At 33.3% G+C, this 17,883-nt stretch overlaps 2 protein-coding genes across 2 annotated transcripts; one reads left to right on the top strand and one right to left on the bottom strand.

The window, feature by feature from the left end:
- The first annotated feature begins 1,104 nt into the window (after positions 1 to 1,104).
- On the top strand, positions 1,105 to 5,696 carry LOC112280000 (putative alkaline/neutral invertase F). The gene is made up of 5 exons (XM_024514882.3): positions 1,105 to 2,136; positions 2,841 to 3,002; positions 3,181 to 3,450; positions 3,709 to 4,267; positions 4,599 to 5,696. The coding sequence occupies exons 1-5, from the start codon at positions 1,711 to 1,713 to the stop codon at positions 4,895 to 4,897; spliced, it is 1,716 nt and encodes a 571-aa protein (XP_024370650.1). The 5' UTR covers positions 1,105 to 1,710; the 3' UTR covers positions 4,898 to 5,696.
- Positions 5,697 to 15,156: 9,460 nt separating this feature from the next.
- Positions 15,157 to 17,474, bottom strand: LOC112279855 (amino acid transporter AVT1B). The gene is made up of 2 exons (XM_024514590.3): positions 17,212 to 17,474; positions 15,157 to 17,069 (listed from the first exon to the last, which is right to left on the bottom strand). Exons 1-2 carry the CDS (start codon positions 17,437 to 17,439, stop codon positions 16,542 to 16,544), a joined length of 756 nt encoding a protein of 251 aa, XP_024370358.2. The 5' UTR covers positions 17,440 to 17,474; the 3' UTR covers positions 15,157 to 16,541.
- Between the last annotated feature and the right edge of the window lie 409 nt (positions 17,475 to 17,883).

Genomic DNA, 17,883 nt, shown 5'->3' with positions numbered 1-17,883 from the left:
AAGTCATGTGAAATGGCTGTGTTTTCTTCCTACTGCAAAAAGGGGAAGGAAGAAGAAGAAGAAGAGAGACAGAGAGCGAGAGAGAGAGAGCGCATCCCTCCCTGGTAGGCAAACGCTACCGAGCCCAACCGTTAAAAAACATACAACAAGAATAGGAGCAAATCCCGGCATTAATGCCTGGCACTCGAACTTATCCGGAGGGCAGAGAAAAACCATATAAAAATCAGGCCAAAAACACATGAGCAGAAAATGAACGTGAAATAGGAAGTTGCAAGGGAGGTACCGAGGGGAGGGGGCGGAGACCGGTGACCGAGGGAGGGGGTAGGAGCAAGGGAGCAGGGGGTGCGGAGGAGTGGCGTCGTCCCTATAAACATGTAGGTTCCAACTAGCTCGTCTCTTTTCTTCGCTTCCGATCCCTACTACAGACAGACACACACAGGCTCTGGCTGCTTGCCTTGCTTTGCTGTGCTTTGCCTTGCTTGCTGCTGTCCCAGCATTGCGAGAGAGAGCGATAGAGAGCCCGCAGGGGGTGTGTGTCACATTCCCCACAGCCCCTCCCTTCTCTTCTCTTCTTTCCCTTCTCCCCTGCCCTGCCCTGCCTTCCCTTCCCTTCCCTTCCTCGTACTTCGTCGCACGGTGTCGCTAGTGTAGTCTTCTTTTGGGGTGACGCTGCGTTGGCAGTGTGTTCGACGCAGTGGTGGAGAGCCAAGTACTGTGCTCTCTCTCTCTCTCTCTCTCTCTCTCTTTCTCTCTCTTGAGAGTGGTCGTGGTTCAAGTGGAACTGGAAGGGCCCGAGCCTGGTGGGTGCTAAAACGGGAAGCTTCTGCGGCTCGTGAAGCGCGTTTGGTACGTGTGTGGTTGTTTCTGACATTTCGAGGTGGATCCGAGCGAGAAGGGGACGGGAATTATCGCCCTCGCATGTGCAAAGGGTGCGATAGAGGTGTTGGGGGTTTGAGGCTCGGGGCTGGTCGTAGTGGGTTGTCGTCATGAATGTTTTGTAGTTGGAGATAAGGACCAGTTAGTTTTACCCTGCATCTGAGTTTTGAGCAGATCTGTTGGACCTTTTTTTTGTTTTTTGTTTTTTGTTTTTTTTTTCACGTAAAAGGGTGGTTCGATCTTCTGGGAGGAAACTGCGGGGTTCTGAACTCATTTTGTATTGGGTCTCTTCTTCGCCGCGCTAGTGTGATTTGTTGCTCTGATCTAGCTTTTGATCAAGCCAGCAATTTTACAACGTTGTCTTGCGTCTTCCTCGAATGTGCACTCCGGAAGCAGAGTTTGACACTTCCAGCCTCATCACAGCGGGGAGTAGAGAACTGGCTTCTCATGTCTAACTGGGCAGTTGCAAGGACAGGTTAGACAGGGGTAGTGAACAATTCTCGATGCACGTAGTAAATCTCATGCATTATGAGAAGGTAGTGATTTCGCATGTTGAGAGGAATGCAACTCGGGAGTGAGAAGGAAGCTGGCCAGAAGTAGCCAGTTCAAGAAGATCGATCTAAGTGTGGATTGACCCCACAGTAGGCACACACTTCGTGTTAACCGCCACAAGTAGCCTAATCATTCGTAGATCCTACCAGCTGATCACAGGAAGAAGCACTATCGGGTAATTGATCCTAATTGCATTCCCGATCTTCTGCATTCCCACGTACATACTGCCAGCGCACCCGGTTTAGAATAATAAGAACGTAACAAAGACTTTGTTGAATCCCAATGCCGACCAACATGACTAGCTTTGCGAGAACTCTCACCCTTGAGACGAACAACGACTCCTACGCTTCTGGAGATAACGGAAACGTTGAGTTTGGGAGGCTGATGGACTTAAAACCACGTCAGATTGAGACCCAACTTTCTCTCGATGAGAGGTCTATCAATGACATCATCTCCTCGGGTCTTTCTTCACCTCGTCCTCCTCGCCAGTTGGAGACTGCGAAGAGTTCTGAGTGCTTGGAAGCGCTGCTTTCTCCCAGCATCCGCTCGTCTGCCGGCACTCCTCGAGAATACCATGCTTTTGAGCCTCATCCAATGATTGCGGACGCATGGGAAAGGCTAAGGTTGTCCATGGTGTTCTACCGATCTAGGCCGGTGGGCACTATTGCAGCTTTGGATCCTGAAGAGGATTCCCTAAACTACAATCAGGTTTGCTTGCCATTACCTTTCTCTCATCTGGTTCTTCTGTAGGTGTTACGGATTGTCAAAAATGACACTGGGATATGGAATGTCGGTGTTGATCGCCATGCACAATGTGAATGAAATTGTACGCTATCAGGCATTGAACGTGTTTAATCAAGTGTAACAAGGTTGGAAACGTTCGGTATTTGTTCATTATCTTTGTTGCACCCATTATGGCTGTTCGAATGTAGCCGAACTGAGTCATGTGAGTACATATTTCAGAGTAACCTGTAGTTGACATGCGAAACGGAGGTAAAAGTGTACTTGTTCCTTGCTCTTGTAACAATTAATTGGAATATTTGTGTTCTACCTTGCGCCGTGGCAGTTCTTTGAGGTAGAATAAAGAGTTACATGGTGTTCTTATGATGGAGACGATAAAGTGTAGAAAGTTACGCTCCATGTGTCACATCTATTCGTTTTAACTCCCACGCCGACATACTACAAATGTTGTGGTCTTGTTTGGGAACTATATTTACTGTTTCCTGAGCGCACGTAACGCTGTGATTTAAGAGAGCCTGTTGGTTGCACCAAATTCAGTGTCGATAGAATTACCAACTGAAAGGCTGTTACTTCTGGGTGGATCACACCGTAAAGAAGTTCCAGTTGCAAAATACTCTGCATTGGGAAAACCGCAGCTATCTCCCAGAATCTGACATGAATTGCAAACGCAGGTTTTTGTGAGGGACTTTGTACCCAGTGCACTGGCCTTTTTAATGAATGGCGAACCGGAAATTGTGAAGAATTTCTTGTTGAGGACTTTGCAGCTTCAATCCGTCGAAAAAAGGATTGACTGTTTCACTTTGGGTGAAGGTGTCATGCCTGCGAGTTTCAAGGTATTACTGATGTTGTAGATCATTTATTAATTTGCTTCCTGTGCCCGAGTGGTCGTGTTTTGAACTTTCCACAAGTTTAAAGTTTTTGTGCATTATGGAACACCTTCTGGCAGATTGCTTCCTATGAAGCTAATGTAGCGCTGCAAGTGACTGGTGTCTGTTGTCAACGAACTTGCAGGTTCTCCACGACCCTGTGCGGAAGACGGATACCATGATTGCGGACTTCGGGGAGAGTGCAATTGGGCGAGTCGCACCAGTGGATTCAGGATTCTGGTGGATAATTCTTCTTCGTGCTTACACCAAGTCCACTGGCGATTACACCCTGGCTGACATGCCCGACTGCCAAAGGGGCATGAGGCTGATTTTATATTTGTGCCTAGCGGATGGGTTTGATACGTTTCCAACTCTGCTATGTGCAGATGGTTGCTGCATGGTGGATAGACGAATGGTACGTGTAGCTGAAACACCTATGTTCATGTAACTATATTTGTTCGCTGAATTATATTTAATATACGAAGGTATTTAGATTAGCACCCTGCTTGACAAGGTTTCACGATCAACCCTGGAATTTCGTCTCACCTTCATTGTATTCAGGTATTACATTGGCCAAGCATGTTGCTGCGGCACCTTAGCTGCATTTTCATGCAACATTCTGAAAAGAAAGGGATCTTTTAACTTGTTCGTTTTCTATGTTTTGAGTGTGCAGGGTATCTATGGGTATCCAATTGAGATCCAGAGCCTGTTTTTCATGGCTCTTCGGTCGGCTAAGAGTCTAATCAAGGCCGACGGCGATGGTAAGGAGTTTTTAGAGAAAATAGACAAGCGGCTCCATGCATTAAGTTACCACATGCGGGAGTATTTTTGGTTAGACCACCAGCAGCTCAATAACATCTATCGGTTCAAGACCGAGGAATATTCACACACCGCTGTGAATAAATTTAATGTTATTCCTGACTCGATTCCGGATTGGATTTTCGATTTCCTGCCATTAAAGGGTGGTTTCTTCATTGGAAACGTCAGTCCTGCACGGATGGACTTCAGATGGTTTGCTATCGGTAATTTCATGGCAATCTTAGGGTCACTTGCAACAGCTGATCAGGCCTCAGCCATCATGGATCTACTCGAAGCGCGATGGCCAGAGCTTGTAGGAGACATGCCTCTCAAGGTGTCCTACCCTGCAATGGAGGGACACGAGTGGCGCATTATCACTGGATGTGACCCGAAAAACACGAGATGGAGCTATCACAATGCAGGATCTTGGCCAGGTATGTTCATTTATAATTGTGTTTCAGTTTCGTCTTGGCTAGGGTCTACTTTTTTGCATGGATATTTCTTCCTGTTTGTTGAGCTTTAATCAAGGGCGACTGTTCTTCCGAATGACAAATTCAATTATTAAGCAAGGCAGTGAATTGGATTTACTCTGCCACTGATTGTTTTTGGGTTTTCTTGTTGTATTTGGAACATTGAGATTGGGCACTTTATTTTTTGGCGTTTCTTGAAAATCTGAAGCCGAGGTATAACAAGTCGAACCTCTAGCATTATGAAGCTGACTTCATATATCGCTCAATTCCTTGCTCCGTCGGGTTGTGTGTGCAGTCATTCTTTGGATGCTGACAGCTGCATGCATTAAGGCCGGAAGGCCGCAAATTGCACGACGAGCTATTGAGCAAGTGGAGACTAGATTATCTGCTGATGGATGGCCAGAATACTACGATGGAAAGCTTGGAAGATACGTTGGAAAGCAGGCTCGCAAGTTCCAAACTTGGAGTATTGCAGGTTACCTTGTCGCCAAAATGATGTTGGAAGATCCTTCCCACCTGGGGATGATTGGACTAGAGGAGGATAAGAAGATCCAAAAGCCTTCTCTTACTAGATCTGCATCTTGGACAGCTTAAGAAATGGCCAGCTTCATAGCTTGTCTGTCTGTAATAGTATCCTATCATAATTTTTTAAAATTTGTGACTAAAGTCCGGGTGGGAGATGTTGCAATTGGTAGGAGTGGAGCAGAAAGATAATCTCCCTTCAAGATGCCTCTATCATTGTCCTTTTGAACAAAGGGAGTTCATTGGTGGAGTGGCAATGCAGAAATTTGCACTGCAAATTCATATGGACAACAGTCCATTGTCGTAAAAGACGATGAGAAGGATCAGCACTGATGTTATTCTTCATCCAAGGAAGGCAAAAAATGTGTAGGGAATGGGAAAGTGAAGCGTTGTCGCTGCCATGGTGAACGGGGGCGGGGGGGGGGGGGGGGGGGTTGCATATGGGAATGGAAGAACCGACATGAACTAAGGGGTCATCTTTGCTTGATGGAGTGCCTCCACTTACCACTACTTTTGAAAACCGCTACAAGCGTGGAGAAATTGAGCTTTCGTGAAGACGTAACACGTTGATTCAACCCTTGTACCGTTATTACCTCCTCCTACAGAGAAAGGCGGCTATAACATGAGAAGGGTGTGTAAAATGCTGAAGGACTGGTTTTCAGGCGGGTAATGCAGACATAGAATGCAGCAGTGGTCTCATGGTAGAGGCCATAATAAGCCCTTACTAGACCTTAGTTACTAATTTTCCCTCCACAGGAAAAGTTCAATTTTTTTTCACGTGTTATGGAGAGCTTTCTTTTCATGGTGCAGCTGCGCGTATGTTTTGCTGATCGTGTGCCCTAATAGAGTTTGCCGGCTACTTTCTCATGATTATCATATCCACTGCATTGGAAAAGTCGTCGATTCCCATCCATTGTGTTTTTTCTATTGGTTCAGGTTCAGTGTTTACGGTTTTGTTCCTTTCGATAGTTCATTTGTGTGGACGGAGCATTGATTGCATCTTGCCATTGAAGTACTGAAACTGTTTCCACCTTTATCAGGGAAAGTCTTTGGTTTGCGACGGATTTTGAGTTGAAAGACCTGTCGGACTGTGTTGTGTATCGTCTTTGCCCACTCTCGTTGTACCCGTAGTCAACAAATGACAACCTCGCAATCAATGTGGAAATTTAACGTGGACACTGATTGCGAATTTGATGTTGAGTTGAAGAGTTTACGACGGACCCATTGTTTCAAGTTGGAAAATCGGTTTACACAATGCAGCAATGTGATATTAAAGCAACGATTGTATTTTTGCTTAGAAAATGTGTCACACTCTGTACAAGAACACTTGAAACAAGCAATCACACCTGTTTCTACGTGGAAAATGGAAGAAAGTAAGTAAAGTATTGTGTGTAAGAGCCTATGCAACCCCAATATCTGGAGTTAATTTCATAATTAACGGGAACAGTTTTCCTTCACCGCTCTGGCTGTAACGCACTAGCTCTACAACTCAAAATGGCTCGTATCCAAGGAGTCGTAGTTCACTAGTGAGATGTTACAGCTCTACTTTGATAAATGAGTCGGACCGAGCATTGGGATTAAATTTGTAGTGGTCTTATACCACGTTGAATAGAAGAGACCCTTACATGAATACCCATGTGACGTGTAGAGATTCTGTTCTCCAACAAATAGAGACAAAACTGTCTCATCACCAGAACATCTCCCTTTTGAATGCCAAAAGGATTTCTGTTGCTTCATATACCTCCTTTATGATGTTTTAGCTTGAGTTAACTGTATACAAATTTATTTACTCACAATTTTCATGTAAAAATGAAACTTTCTTTCTGTCACACTCTCTCTACTAACCCATGGCCATAGATACGTTTGCATTAAAGATGTAGCTTGATCTTCGATACAACTTATCAATGAGGTTGTTAAGATTAAGAATGCATCACAATTTTGATATAAACCATGATAGTTGATGAAAATATTTTTAAAACTTTTATTTTATTTTAAATATTTATTAAAATATTTATTAAAATATTTATTAAATATTTTATTTTATTCTAAGAAAAATTTTAAAATTTTATTTTATTTTGGTACAAATAGGGAGATCTCATTGTATGAAAATATTGTGAGTGAACAAAATTTCTATAGTCTTAGTACCTCATCTTAGAGGCAAACTAGGAGTTTGAGTGGTGTTACATACTTATTAAGTACTTATTTTCTTAGAATTTTATAAATTATCACACCATGTAGAGGAACTCTGGTATTTTATTTAATTTTCATTTCCATTCTATATTCTATAGTACTATTGGCCATTTATAATCCATCCATCTTTCTAAGAAACGAAAATATGATACGGTTGTTTTTATTTATTTTTGCTAATGCATATTTTTACATAATTTTTCTATGATCTATAAGTTTTTTTTATTTTTTTTATTTTTTTATATAATAACTTCATGTCTTATAATTGTGCTATATGTCCTCAAAATTTTATTTTTCACTTATAGATTCTATATGGTTAAAAGCCAGATGCTTTTCAATAGCCATTAAATTGCATTGAATATTTTATAGTAGCTAAAATTTTCTAATAGAATTTTTTTCATTAGTTTTTTATATTTTATATTATATAATTATTTTAATAATGAAATTATTAATTCATTTCTATATCTTCCTAATCTAACCATATTTCTAAAATCAAATATTATTATTATTATTTCATATATAAAGATGGTACACACAATAAATAGATAAAATGTAAGTCACCTAGTATATAAATTCTCTATATATTGATTGTCATAATTATATGCCATATAAAATAAACCAACATGGCTCTAATTTTAATATATTTATATACATATATATAAAGAGAGAAAGAGAGAAAGAGATTACACAATATCATTTTTAAAATACCTTATTATTTGGTTATTATTCAATTTTATTGTCAATAGTTAGAATGTTGTAATTTTTTACCATATTTTACTATCATGTCATTGATTTTTTTTTGTTTTTATTTTTAGAACCATCTATATCCTAAGAGATTTAAAAATAGTTTTAAAATAAATCTATAGATTAGTTTTAAGGACTTTTATATTAATTTTCTTTTTCTTACATAAATACTATTATTTTAATAATATGTGCCAATTCTTCTATCTAAAATTAATATTGTGACTTTAGATGCTTTAATGTATTTTAATTTTAACATAAAGCTCCAAATTATTGTCAACTTGAAAAACCTTTATATTAATACAATTCTTTAAAGTACGTACACTATTATTTTTTAGTAATTTAAGACCATTTAATAACAAGAATATTATATTTTAAATAGAATTATGTAATACAATGTAGAGACTAGCTTAATCTTTACATTTAGGATATTATAGACATGCTTCTAATAAATTATTTAACTTTGCTGATTTTTTTATAAAATGGATTATGATAGTTTTATTTTTGAATTTTAATTAATAGATTAATTAATTGATTTCATTTCATTTATTTTATTCTCTTTTAAGTATTAATAATAAATCTTCTTATATTATATATATGTGTATTTAGTTTTTTACATCTTTCTTTTATAAAACATATTACTTGTTTTGATAAAATGTAATTGCCAATCACATGGTAATTATTATTTTACTAGAAAAATTGATTTTGTATTATTGTCATATTTTAATAGTATATTGATTGAGAAGATAGTCTATTTTAAAAATCATCCAATTAAAAAACACATAAAATTAAGAGAGAGCACAAATGAAAAAAACTTATGTTTTTTAATCCAAAATTTGGACTTCTTCTCATAAATCTTTTGGTCTCAACTTTAGCACTACATAAATATGTTAGTCTAAAGTCTAAGAGTTTGGGATTAGCCAAACTATGCAATAAGTTTGGGTAAGACTTAGTAATCAACTTAAAAACTTCCGGTTTATGATACAACTTAATATTTTTAACTTCTATTACAATAAATAAGTTGAAAACAAAACATCTAGTGTATAGAGTTTTGCACCAATTACAATTGCAAGCCACACTAAAATAATATTAATTTGATTAATACAAAAAAGTGAAAGTAGATGGAGATAACGTAAATATTCAGATTTACACAAATAGTTTAGATGGGATATTTGATTTAATGAGATTATCATAGTAAGAAATAGAGAATCTTTAATTTGGATTTTCTATTTAGTTATGACAGCTAGTCTCTTTTTTTGTTTTGGTGGATACTTTATTATTTTTCTCCTAATTTGATTTAATTTTGTATCTCAATCTTCAGTAGATCAAATAATTTGTTTTGCCTTACATTTTACAATCTGGATCTTAATTTAATTAAGGGGTTATTTATTTATTTGTTTACTAGGTAGGTTGGATATTTTTGACGTGCCTTAAACTCATAATACTAAAGAAAACTTTTGATTAATTTTTCATGAAATTATATATTATAAATTAAAATAAATATTAATATTAATTATAGTATATGTTCCTGCCAAAAAAAACTATTTTACTCAAATATACCTTCAATCAAGTTGTATTTTTTCTATTGCCAAAGCTTTAAAAATTGAAAATAATTTCAAATTTTTTTACAATTATCATTGAATAGTATTTAATATTTTTTAGATTCTTTTGTCCAGTATATATAAATATATATATATATATATATATATAAAGTTCTAAGATACTACATAAGATATATATATATATATATATATATAAAGTTCTAAGATACTACATAAGATATATTTTAATAGTTGAAATAGTTTTTGGTTAGAATCAGATAATTTCATTAAAATTAATCCTGAATTAAATTAGATTTTTTAATTTTTTTTTTAAAGAAGAGTCAATAAGCATAATTGTTTTTTTAGTTATTTAGAACTATTCTATTATTTCTTTTGTATAAATTTATATAATTTTTTACAAAATTATTTTAATAAATATTTAAAAAAGCTTTATCAACCTTATTTATATAAATTCTTTTAATGATATTATTTTTTTCACAAAACTTAATCTTAATAATACTAAAAGTTATTTTTTTAATTTTTTAAATAATTTATCACTTCTTTTAGCTTTAATTCTAAAAAAATATTAGATTTCTATTTTTAATTTAAATAATATTTAATTTGATATATTATATTATATTATATTATAATCTCTTTTAAATTTTTATACTTTAAATTTAAATAATAAGTATGTTTTTGTCAAGATTCATATTTAATATTATTTATTAAATAAAAAAATATAAGATTTATTAGATGCCTTTTTTAGATGTTTTTATCTTATATCAAAAGAAAGAAATGTAGTTCTTGATCAACAACAAACTACTCTTTTGAAGCCAACATGATTTCATCTTTGAGTAATAAAATCAACATTGATTGTTGATTCAATCTTTTTTTACTGTCTAATCAAGTATGTCCTCAAATCCTCTTGTTCATGTTATTAAGAATAATTCTTCTAAATCTCATGATACGTCTAACTTTAAATTTAAGAATAATTTATTTTATTTTAAATAGAAGATATATTAGATTTAAGGCATGACCAAAATAGGTTAAAATATCTTATGGATTGGTGCGGAAATAATATTATTGAACATACATAGAATCCATTTAAGAATCTTGTAAATACAATAGAAAAGGTCAATGCTTTTCATTGACAACATCCATCAAAATTAAGATATAGAGTTAAGAAAATCTTTGTTATAAACCTAAATATGTTAAAAAAAGATTACATTCTATCTTCTATTCTTATTTGTGGTTTTTTATATTTATGGCACTAAACAAATAAGGAATCAAAAACCAATTTTTTTATCATACCAACTATTATTTGTTGAGTTTACTTGTCAAGATATTACAATTATCATAATTTTTGAAATAATAAAATAAAAATAATATATTTTTTTTATTGAATAGATGGTGAAATACAATGCTTTTAGTATCACAACCTTGAAAGAGACTCTTGATTATTGTTGATATTATTAGAGGTAGAAACTACTTCTAATGGTATCCTATGTGTTTTGTTTGAAAGAAGTTATAAAGGCCACAACAACAATTAAATATTAAGATGGTCTTCTTGCCTTAATATGGAACATTATTGATGGTTGAGAGGGTCTATTAACTACATCCAAAAGAAACAAAGGTTAGAATATGTGATAAATATAATTTATTGCATCTTTAATTAACTCAAAATATAATCACTGTTTTTTGTAGAACTTATTCCTAAAAAGAAGAATAATATTATAGACATACATATTTATTCTTGTAATTACTTAGATAATATGAATAGGAGAAATTAAGTAAAAATAAATAATTTTGATAATATCTTGTGGAATAGCTTTTTAGAAGCTTCATAGATGTGGACTTAACCTTATACATGTTATAGTTGATTAGTGGATTAAATACGTAGCCATGTTACATATGTTGGCCAATTATGGTATAAGTTGGATATATAGTGTGCATATAAGAAACTTGCCTTGTAAATTAGATACTTGAATTATAAGTTGAGCATGTGTTGATGTATTAGAGGTTCTATTGAGTATCACCACATAGTTCATAGTTAGATAGTCTATATAGAGAAGTAAGAGTGATGTCTTCTTTAGTCTTATTAATTCCTTTTTTGATTCTAATCTAGATTCAAGAATTTTTAGTTTTTCAATCTTTAGCGATAATAAATTAATTTTTTTCTTGAATATATATATATATATATATATATATATATATATATATATAACTTTCTTTAAAGAATGTCTCACTTGATTATTTATATTTTTTGAGTTCTTGTCTCTAACATAAATTTAATTTATTAATAAAATTAGCTAAAATAAAATATAGGCTTTTATTTTAGGATAAAAAAATCTTTTTAATGCATATATTTTAGATTATTTATGAATAAAGTCAAAACATATTATAATCCAACTTCAATATGTATTACCTTAATAAGTATTAAAATTACATAATTATTAAGAAAATTACTATTTTAAAAAATAAATCTAAAAAATATACTAATTTATATTAATTATTAATTTCTAAGATATTTTTTTTTAGCTTATCTCTTCAATGAATTTATCTTGATAAGTATTAATTTGAATGAAAGTGAGACTATAAAATTTTATAATTGAGATAAAATTGAATTAATTCAATTATATATAGATCATATTGTAGTTGGCATTTATACTATTGTATATAATCCATCTTATCTTCATACATCATACACTATACATTCCACATCATACAAATATTACTAGCCACAAATTCCATGAACATTTCTGGAATTTAAAATTTGGCTTCTTTACATTAACATCTTTGTATTTTAGTGTTGTGTTATTTGAAGATTCAGTAATATTATGATGTTGAGATAAATTTGTAATTTGATGATTTAAAAAGACTAGAAGTTTAGGTCTATAATAGAAAATGGCTCTAAATTTACTTTGGTGCAAAAAAGAGATCGTCCAATATCATTAGAGATTAGTGTCTAATAGACAAAATATTACCAATAGACCTTTGATTGCATATTTTAATTCTATTTATTATGCCTTAATTTTTGAGATGATTATTTATAAATTACTAAATAAAAGAGATTTATTGAATATTGATGTTTAACATCTAATTTTTTCATAGAAAATTAAAAAAGTTTAATATCTATAAATGAAATAGGCTATTTTAATCTAATTTAAGCTTATAGAGGATTATAATTTCTTTTTGTTTGATAATCTTGTAATTGCTACTACAAAAAGATTTTATGGCATGATACACAAAGAAGAGGATGAAAAAGAGCTTTAATTTTTATGTGGATGGGTGAAAAAATTTAAGAAGAGATTTTATATCAAGGAATATATTAATCATAGAGAGAGTACATTTGCTGATACTTCATTTGAGGCCTTAAAGAAGATATATAAAATTAAATTTCTTGTATTTTAATATGTTCTTTTTGAAATATTCAATATGTATGAGACATGCCTCTTTTATAAGGTTGAACCAAATCAAATACTTGCTACAAAGAGGTTTTCATGGAAGAAAAAAGAAAAGAAAAATATTATTGTTGTACTTATTGCAAATACTAATAGTACCTTTAAACTTCTTCCTTTAATTATTAATAAGTATATGAAGCCTTAAGCATTTTTAAGTAGATATATTCTCAACCTAAAAATTCTTGAAATTAAATAATTTACAAATAAAAAAACTTAGATGATTATAAGTATATTTGAAGAATTTATGCATGATTTTGAGAGGAAGATGGTTGATACACACAAGAAAAAGATGTTACTATTGATTGATAATTTCTCAATTCACCAAGTATTTAATGTATGTATACAATTAATGGTTCTAAATTAAAATTATTACCTCTAAATGCTATAAGTAGATTCCAACTCATAGATGCAAGAATTATTTGATCATTTAAAGATCAATGTTGCCTGTCGTTGATTCAACATCAAATAGATTTTCTTATAAAAAATAAGAGTAAAGATATTGATGCATATCAATATGTGATAATGCTAGAGAATACTTGACAAATTAGAGTTAGTACATCAATAATCATAAATTATTGAAAATGTACAGATTTTTTATTTTATTTTATTCTTTTTGATTATATAGATGTAGAAGAGACAATTATGAGAGATAGAAAAGCTCAAGAAGCAATACAAAAGAAAAAAATTAGAAGTTATCACCTTCTTAGAATAATTGGCATTAGTATCTATAGAAATTAAAAATAGACCTACTATAAATGTAAATAAGTTGATCAATTATAAATTAAAAATTCATCTAAATAATTCCTACATAACTATTGATGAAGAAATTTTAAATATGCTTGATGAAAGAAATGATGTAACTAACAATAAATCCATTGAAGAAGTTAATAATGTACAAATTGGTAATATGGTCATAGATAAGATAAGATTTAAGAATATTGAAAGTGAATCAATGACCTTGAAATATTTTTTGGAATAAAAGTCTATTGATTTTATGTCATGGACATTTATATTTATCTCAATAGTTACTTATATGATTAGGTAGAAGTAGATAAATATAAATTAATTTCATAAAGTCTTCTAGAGAAGCTTCCCAAAAGCTTCATAGATGCAGTATTGACTTCAAATGTGTTTGTAAGTTAGAAACTTGGCCAACAAGTTAATCACGTGTTGGTAGCTTGAGGAACAAGTTAACTTTGTATAATAGCTTGTGGAACAAGCTAACTATATGGTGTATATATAGATAACTTGTCTTACAAGTTAAGACATGTTTCAAGGCTTTCTAGTCTTCTTGTTTTTAGCAATAGCCATTCTAATTCAATATTATATCATCTTTGAGTGACTTTCTAATTCCTTTTAGTGATACAAGAATGTATTGAGGATTTCCTTTCTTTGAGATTCATGTCCTTGACATATTACACTTCTCATACAAAGAATTTAAATACTTCAAAAAAAAAAAAAAAATCATAGCATATACAAGAATCTTATCAAACTCCTTTAGATTTTTTCTTCTATTATACTTAGATATAAAATGATATCTATGTTTTATGTATTTTCATCCTTCATTTATATAAGTATTAATTTTTTAAATTCCAAAGTCACATAAGTGTTATTCATATAAGTGTCACAAATTATTTATGTTACCTTCAATAATTGTTAAAGTATTAATATCACATAAGTGTTACAAGTTTCTTTGCTCCAAAGTATTAATACATATGAAAGATAGACTATAATATAATTATTTATTTTAATTATTTTTCTAAGTTTTTAAATGTATTAATATACTTTTTTCCACAATAAAATGATTCTTTTTAAATAAATCTAATAACATTGGATTTGGTTTATTACTTAGATAAATATTTTTTGAGCCTTCTTCAAAATTCTACTAAAAAAAATTGATGTTTATATTCTTGTCTCTCTAATTAATCTTATTACAAAATATTATAATTTTTTTGTGATATTATTAAAGCTTATGATACTATCTCTATAGTAGTTAATAATTAATAGTTACTTTATATTGTAACTAATTATTATATATTTTAAACCATAAAAATATATTTTTTTACATTACATATAGCGAAAATAAATCTATTTTTTAATCTTCTAACCATTGGCTAAAAAAATCTAATAGATAAGTTTTTGTAATTTATAAAAACTATAATTTTTTTCTATATCATAAAATTAATTACTTTAACTTTTATCTAAATATTTTATTTCATACCTTGATTGTAAAAATTATAAATATATATATATATATATATATATATATATTTTATATATTACAATTTTTGATATAGCTTGTCAAATTTTTGTTAAAACCACCTTAAGATTCTAAGATTTATTGCAAATTCAATAAAAAGACACAATTTATGTCATATTAGAAAAAAAAATGAATTCTAACTTTATTTGTTTTTAGGACCTTTGGTTTTATCTTCTTGAACAGAAATTAAACTAAGAGACACCTTACACTTAGAGTATAAGATAAAACGCCCCAATTTTTTAATACTTTTATTGGTTGAAATCAAGAAGCTCTCTTGAGTTGATTTTATATTTAAAAAAAGCAATCTATAGACCTTAATAGAAAAAAAAAATGGGGTAAAATATAATTTTTTCCTACATAGCAGGAATAGTATTATTTTTCAAAATTTCTATTAGATACATTCCAAGAGGTGAGGTTTAAAATGAATAGAAGGAATTGTATCAATACATATTCAAAATAACCATTTAAAACATGAGAAATTAACAATTATGAAAAGTATTAAAAAAATTTTATATTTTAAATGGTTATTTTAATTTTTTGACACAATTTTTTTTTTTTTTTTTTTTTTTTTTTCAAAAAACCACATCTTAAGATGAGCCAAATAAAAATTTCAAGGAACAATACTATTCATGCTCTATTAGAATAAAATACATTCCACCTCATCTTTTCTACTCGACTTTTGGATTGATTTTTCTATATTAAAAAAAGACCAATTTAGTGAAGCTTTTAAATCTCAACCAATCAAATGATTTAAAAGTTGTGACTTTTCAACTTGTCCCCCAAGTAAGTAAGGCTTCTCAAATTCATTCAACCAATAAAAAGCTGCACAACATGCATGTGTTGTATTGTAGTGGGAAGCTGGCTCCACCGTCATCTCCTCCCACCAAATCCCATCTGCTGCTGCCTGCGCCATCGCTTCTTCTTCTTCTTGTCGCCCGCCGCCATCGTTTACCTCGCAACCTCCAGCACCGACGATGCCACCGGATTCGACCGAGTCCGCCGCACATATTCTTACGCACGCCGCAACTGCCTTAGTCCGCGACGATCAGCGCGATCGGGCGGGTCTCATGCGTCGCCACAGTCCCGCACGCACGCACGCACGCACGCACGCACGCAAGCTTGCTAGCTCACTCGATCGTCTACCACGCAGAACTTTCACATCACATACGTCAGCAACTTCCACTCAACTGGAAATTCACGAAAAAGCGGACTACGTCCTAACTCCACCATTGAAAATGGCACGTGATTCTATGAAGCTCGTTTTTGGACAGGAATGGTTTATATATATTTGTATTTGTATGCATGGATGTATGTATGTATGTCCTTGTTCTAGCAGACTCTTGTATCCAGCGCACATCAATCTGCTTCACATTTTTAACTTTTTATTCCTTTAAAACAAATATAAAAGCAAGTCAATATGCACCTAACATTCTAGCAATCAAACGTAGGTGACTCAGTGTAATCGGCAATAATCTAGACGTTAACCGGATTATCAATTGTCCTAAAAAACCCTAGTTTCTTAAGATCTAAAGATTTTCGATGATGGCTACCACAGAAAAGTAAGTTCCCCCAATTGCTACTAAAATGCCTAGAGACAACACGGCCCCAACACATGAAACTTTAGGATCGGAGAGTTGGTGCCCATAAATCTTCAAGTAGCATAGACAAGGCAGGATGATGGACACCGTTGCACTAAGTAAGGACCCGATGAAGGCCATCAGAAGGCCAAAGAATGGAATTGAGAGTGCCACAATAACGGTGCTGATGACGATTAGTGTCCTCAGGATTGTGCCCCAAAATCTCATGTCCTCCCTGGAGCCTTTCACAGAGTGGGGAAGGAACTCCTCCAGTGCCACCACCACTGGAGTCAGAGTGAGGGCATATTTCGCAAACGGATTGATGAGTGTCACCCAGATTGCGAATTGAGAAGCAGGGGCTTCGTGAGGCAGGTTGAGAGTAATCTGTGATTGCAGCTCGTCCCCAAACATTGTGTAACCCATAGCAGCAATGCCGTCATATAGTATTGTGCATAAGATGAAACTAAGGACTACAACCTGCAGTGGATCAACAAGCAGTCACAGGTCAGAGGGCAGCGTGTGTTTGTACACCGTTTTGTATAATGAAGGGCTTTGAACTAAGCGCTTGCAAGTCGGAGAGAAAGATGAGTTTAAAGAGATGTGATGTTTAGCCTCTTACAAGTGAAAACTGTGTGCGGTTGCGCAAAGAACAGTACACGCTTGGGAAGACTGCGTGTCCACAATAGCAGAAGGAGCAAAGGCCCGCAGCTACAGGCAGCCCATTCCAGTGTACAAGGGTTCCGTGGTGGTGGAATCCAACCCCGTCGAGCACTCCAATCCGGCCAACTGTTAGAACTATTAACAAGGAGGCAACGACCCTGGTGGCTGAAATGTAGGACCCATACATTCGCAGCTACCCAGATGTGGCTGAAATGGTAGCTTTCGAAGCCATACTGTTGGTAACATAATGGCGGCTGATAAAATGATGAAGACTTCATGAGGATCAAGGATATAACGTCCAAGTGAAATGCTGGCGGATGGAAAGCGATGGGCCAGATTGTCTCCTTCCATAATCAGAAACTCTACTGTTACGGCATAGAGTTCTAAATACAACAGAATGGATACAATCCATCGGCCCCATTTTCCGAAAGATGCTTCACCCACATCCCGGTAGCTGCGAATGTATGGGTCTGAATCCAAACATCGACGAAGGAGAATAGCAGTGTAGCAACATATCAAAGCAAAGAACAGGAGGAGTATGAGACTCAGCCATCCTCCCTTAGCTGCAGCATAAGGAGTTGATAGTATTCCAACACCTACAGAGCAATCATAGACAAAATGAACTCTTAAA

The sequence above is a fragment of the Physcomitrium patens genome, chromosome 3 (genome assembly GCF_059467195.1).
Source record: "Physcomitrium patens ecotype Gransden chromosome 3, ASM5946719v1, whole genome shotgun sequence".
Lineage (NCBI taxonomy): Eukaryota > Viridiplantae > Streptophyta > Bryopsida > Funariales > Funariaceae > Physcomitrium > Physcomitrium patens.
Note: the sequence above shows the minus strand (reverse complement) of the source record. Positions and strands in the feature narration are given on the sequence as shown.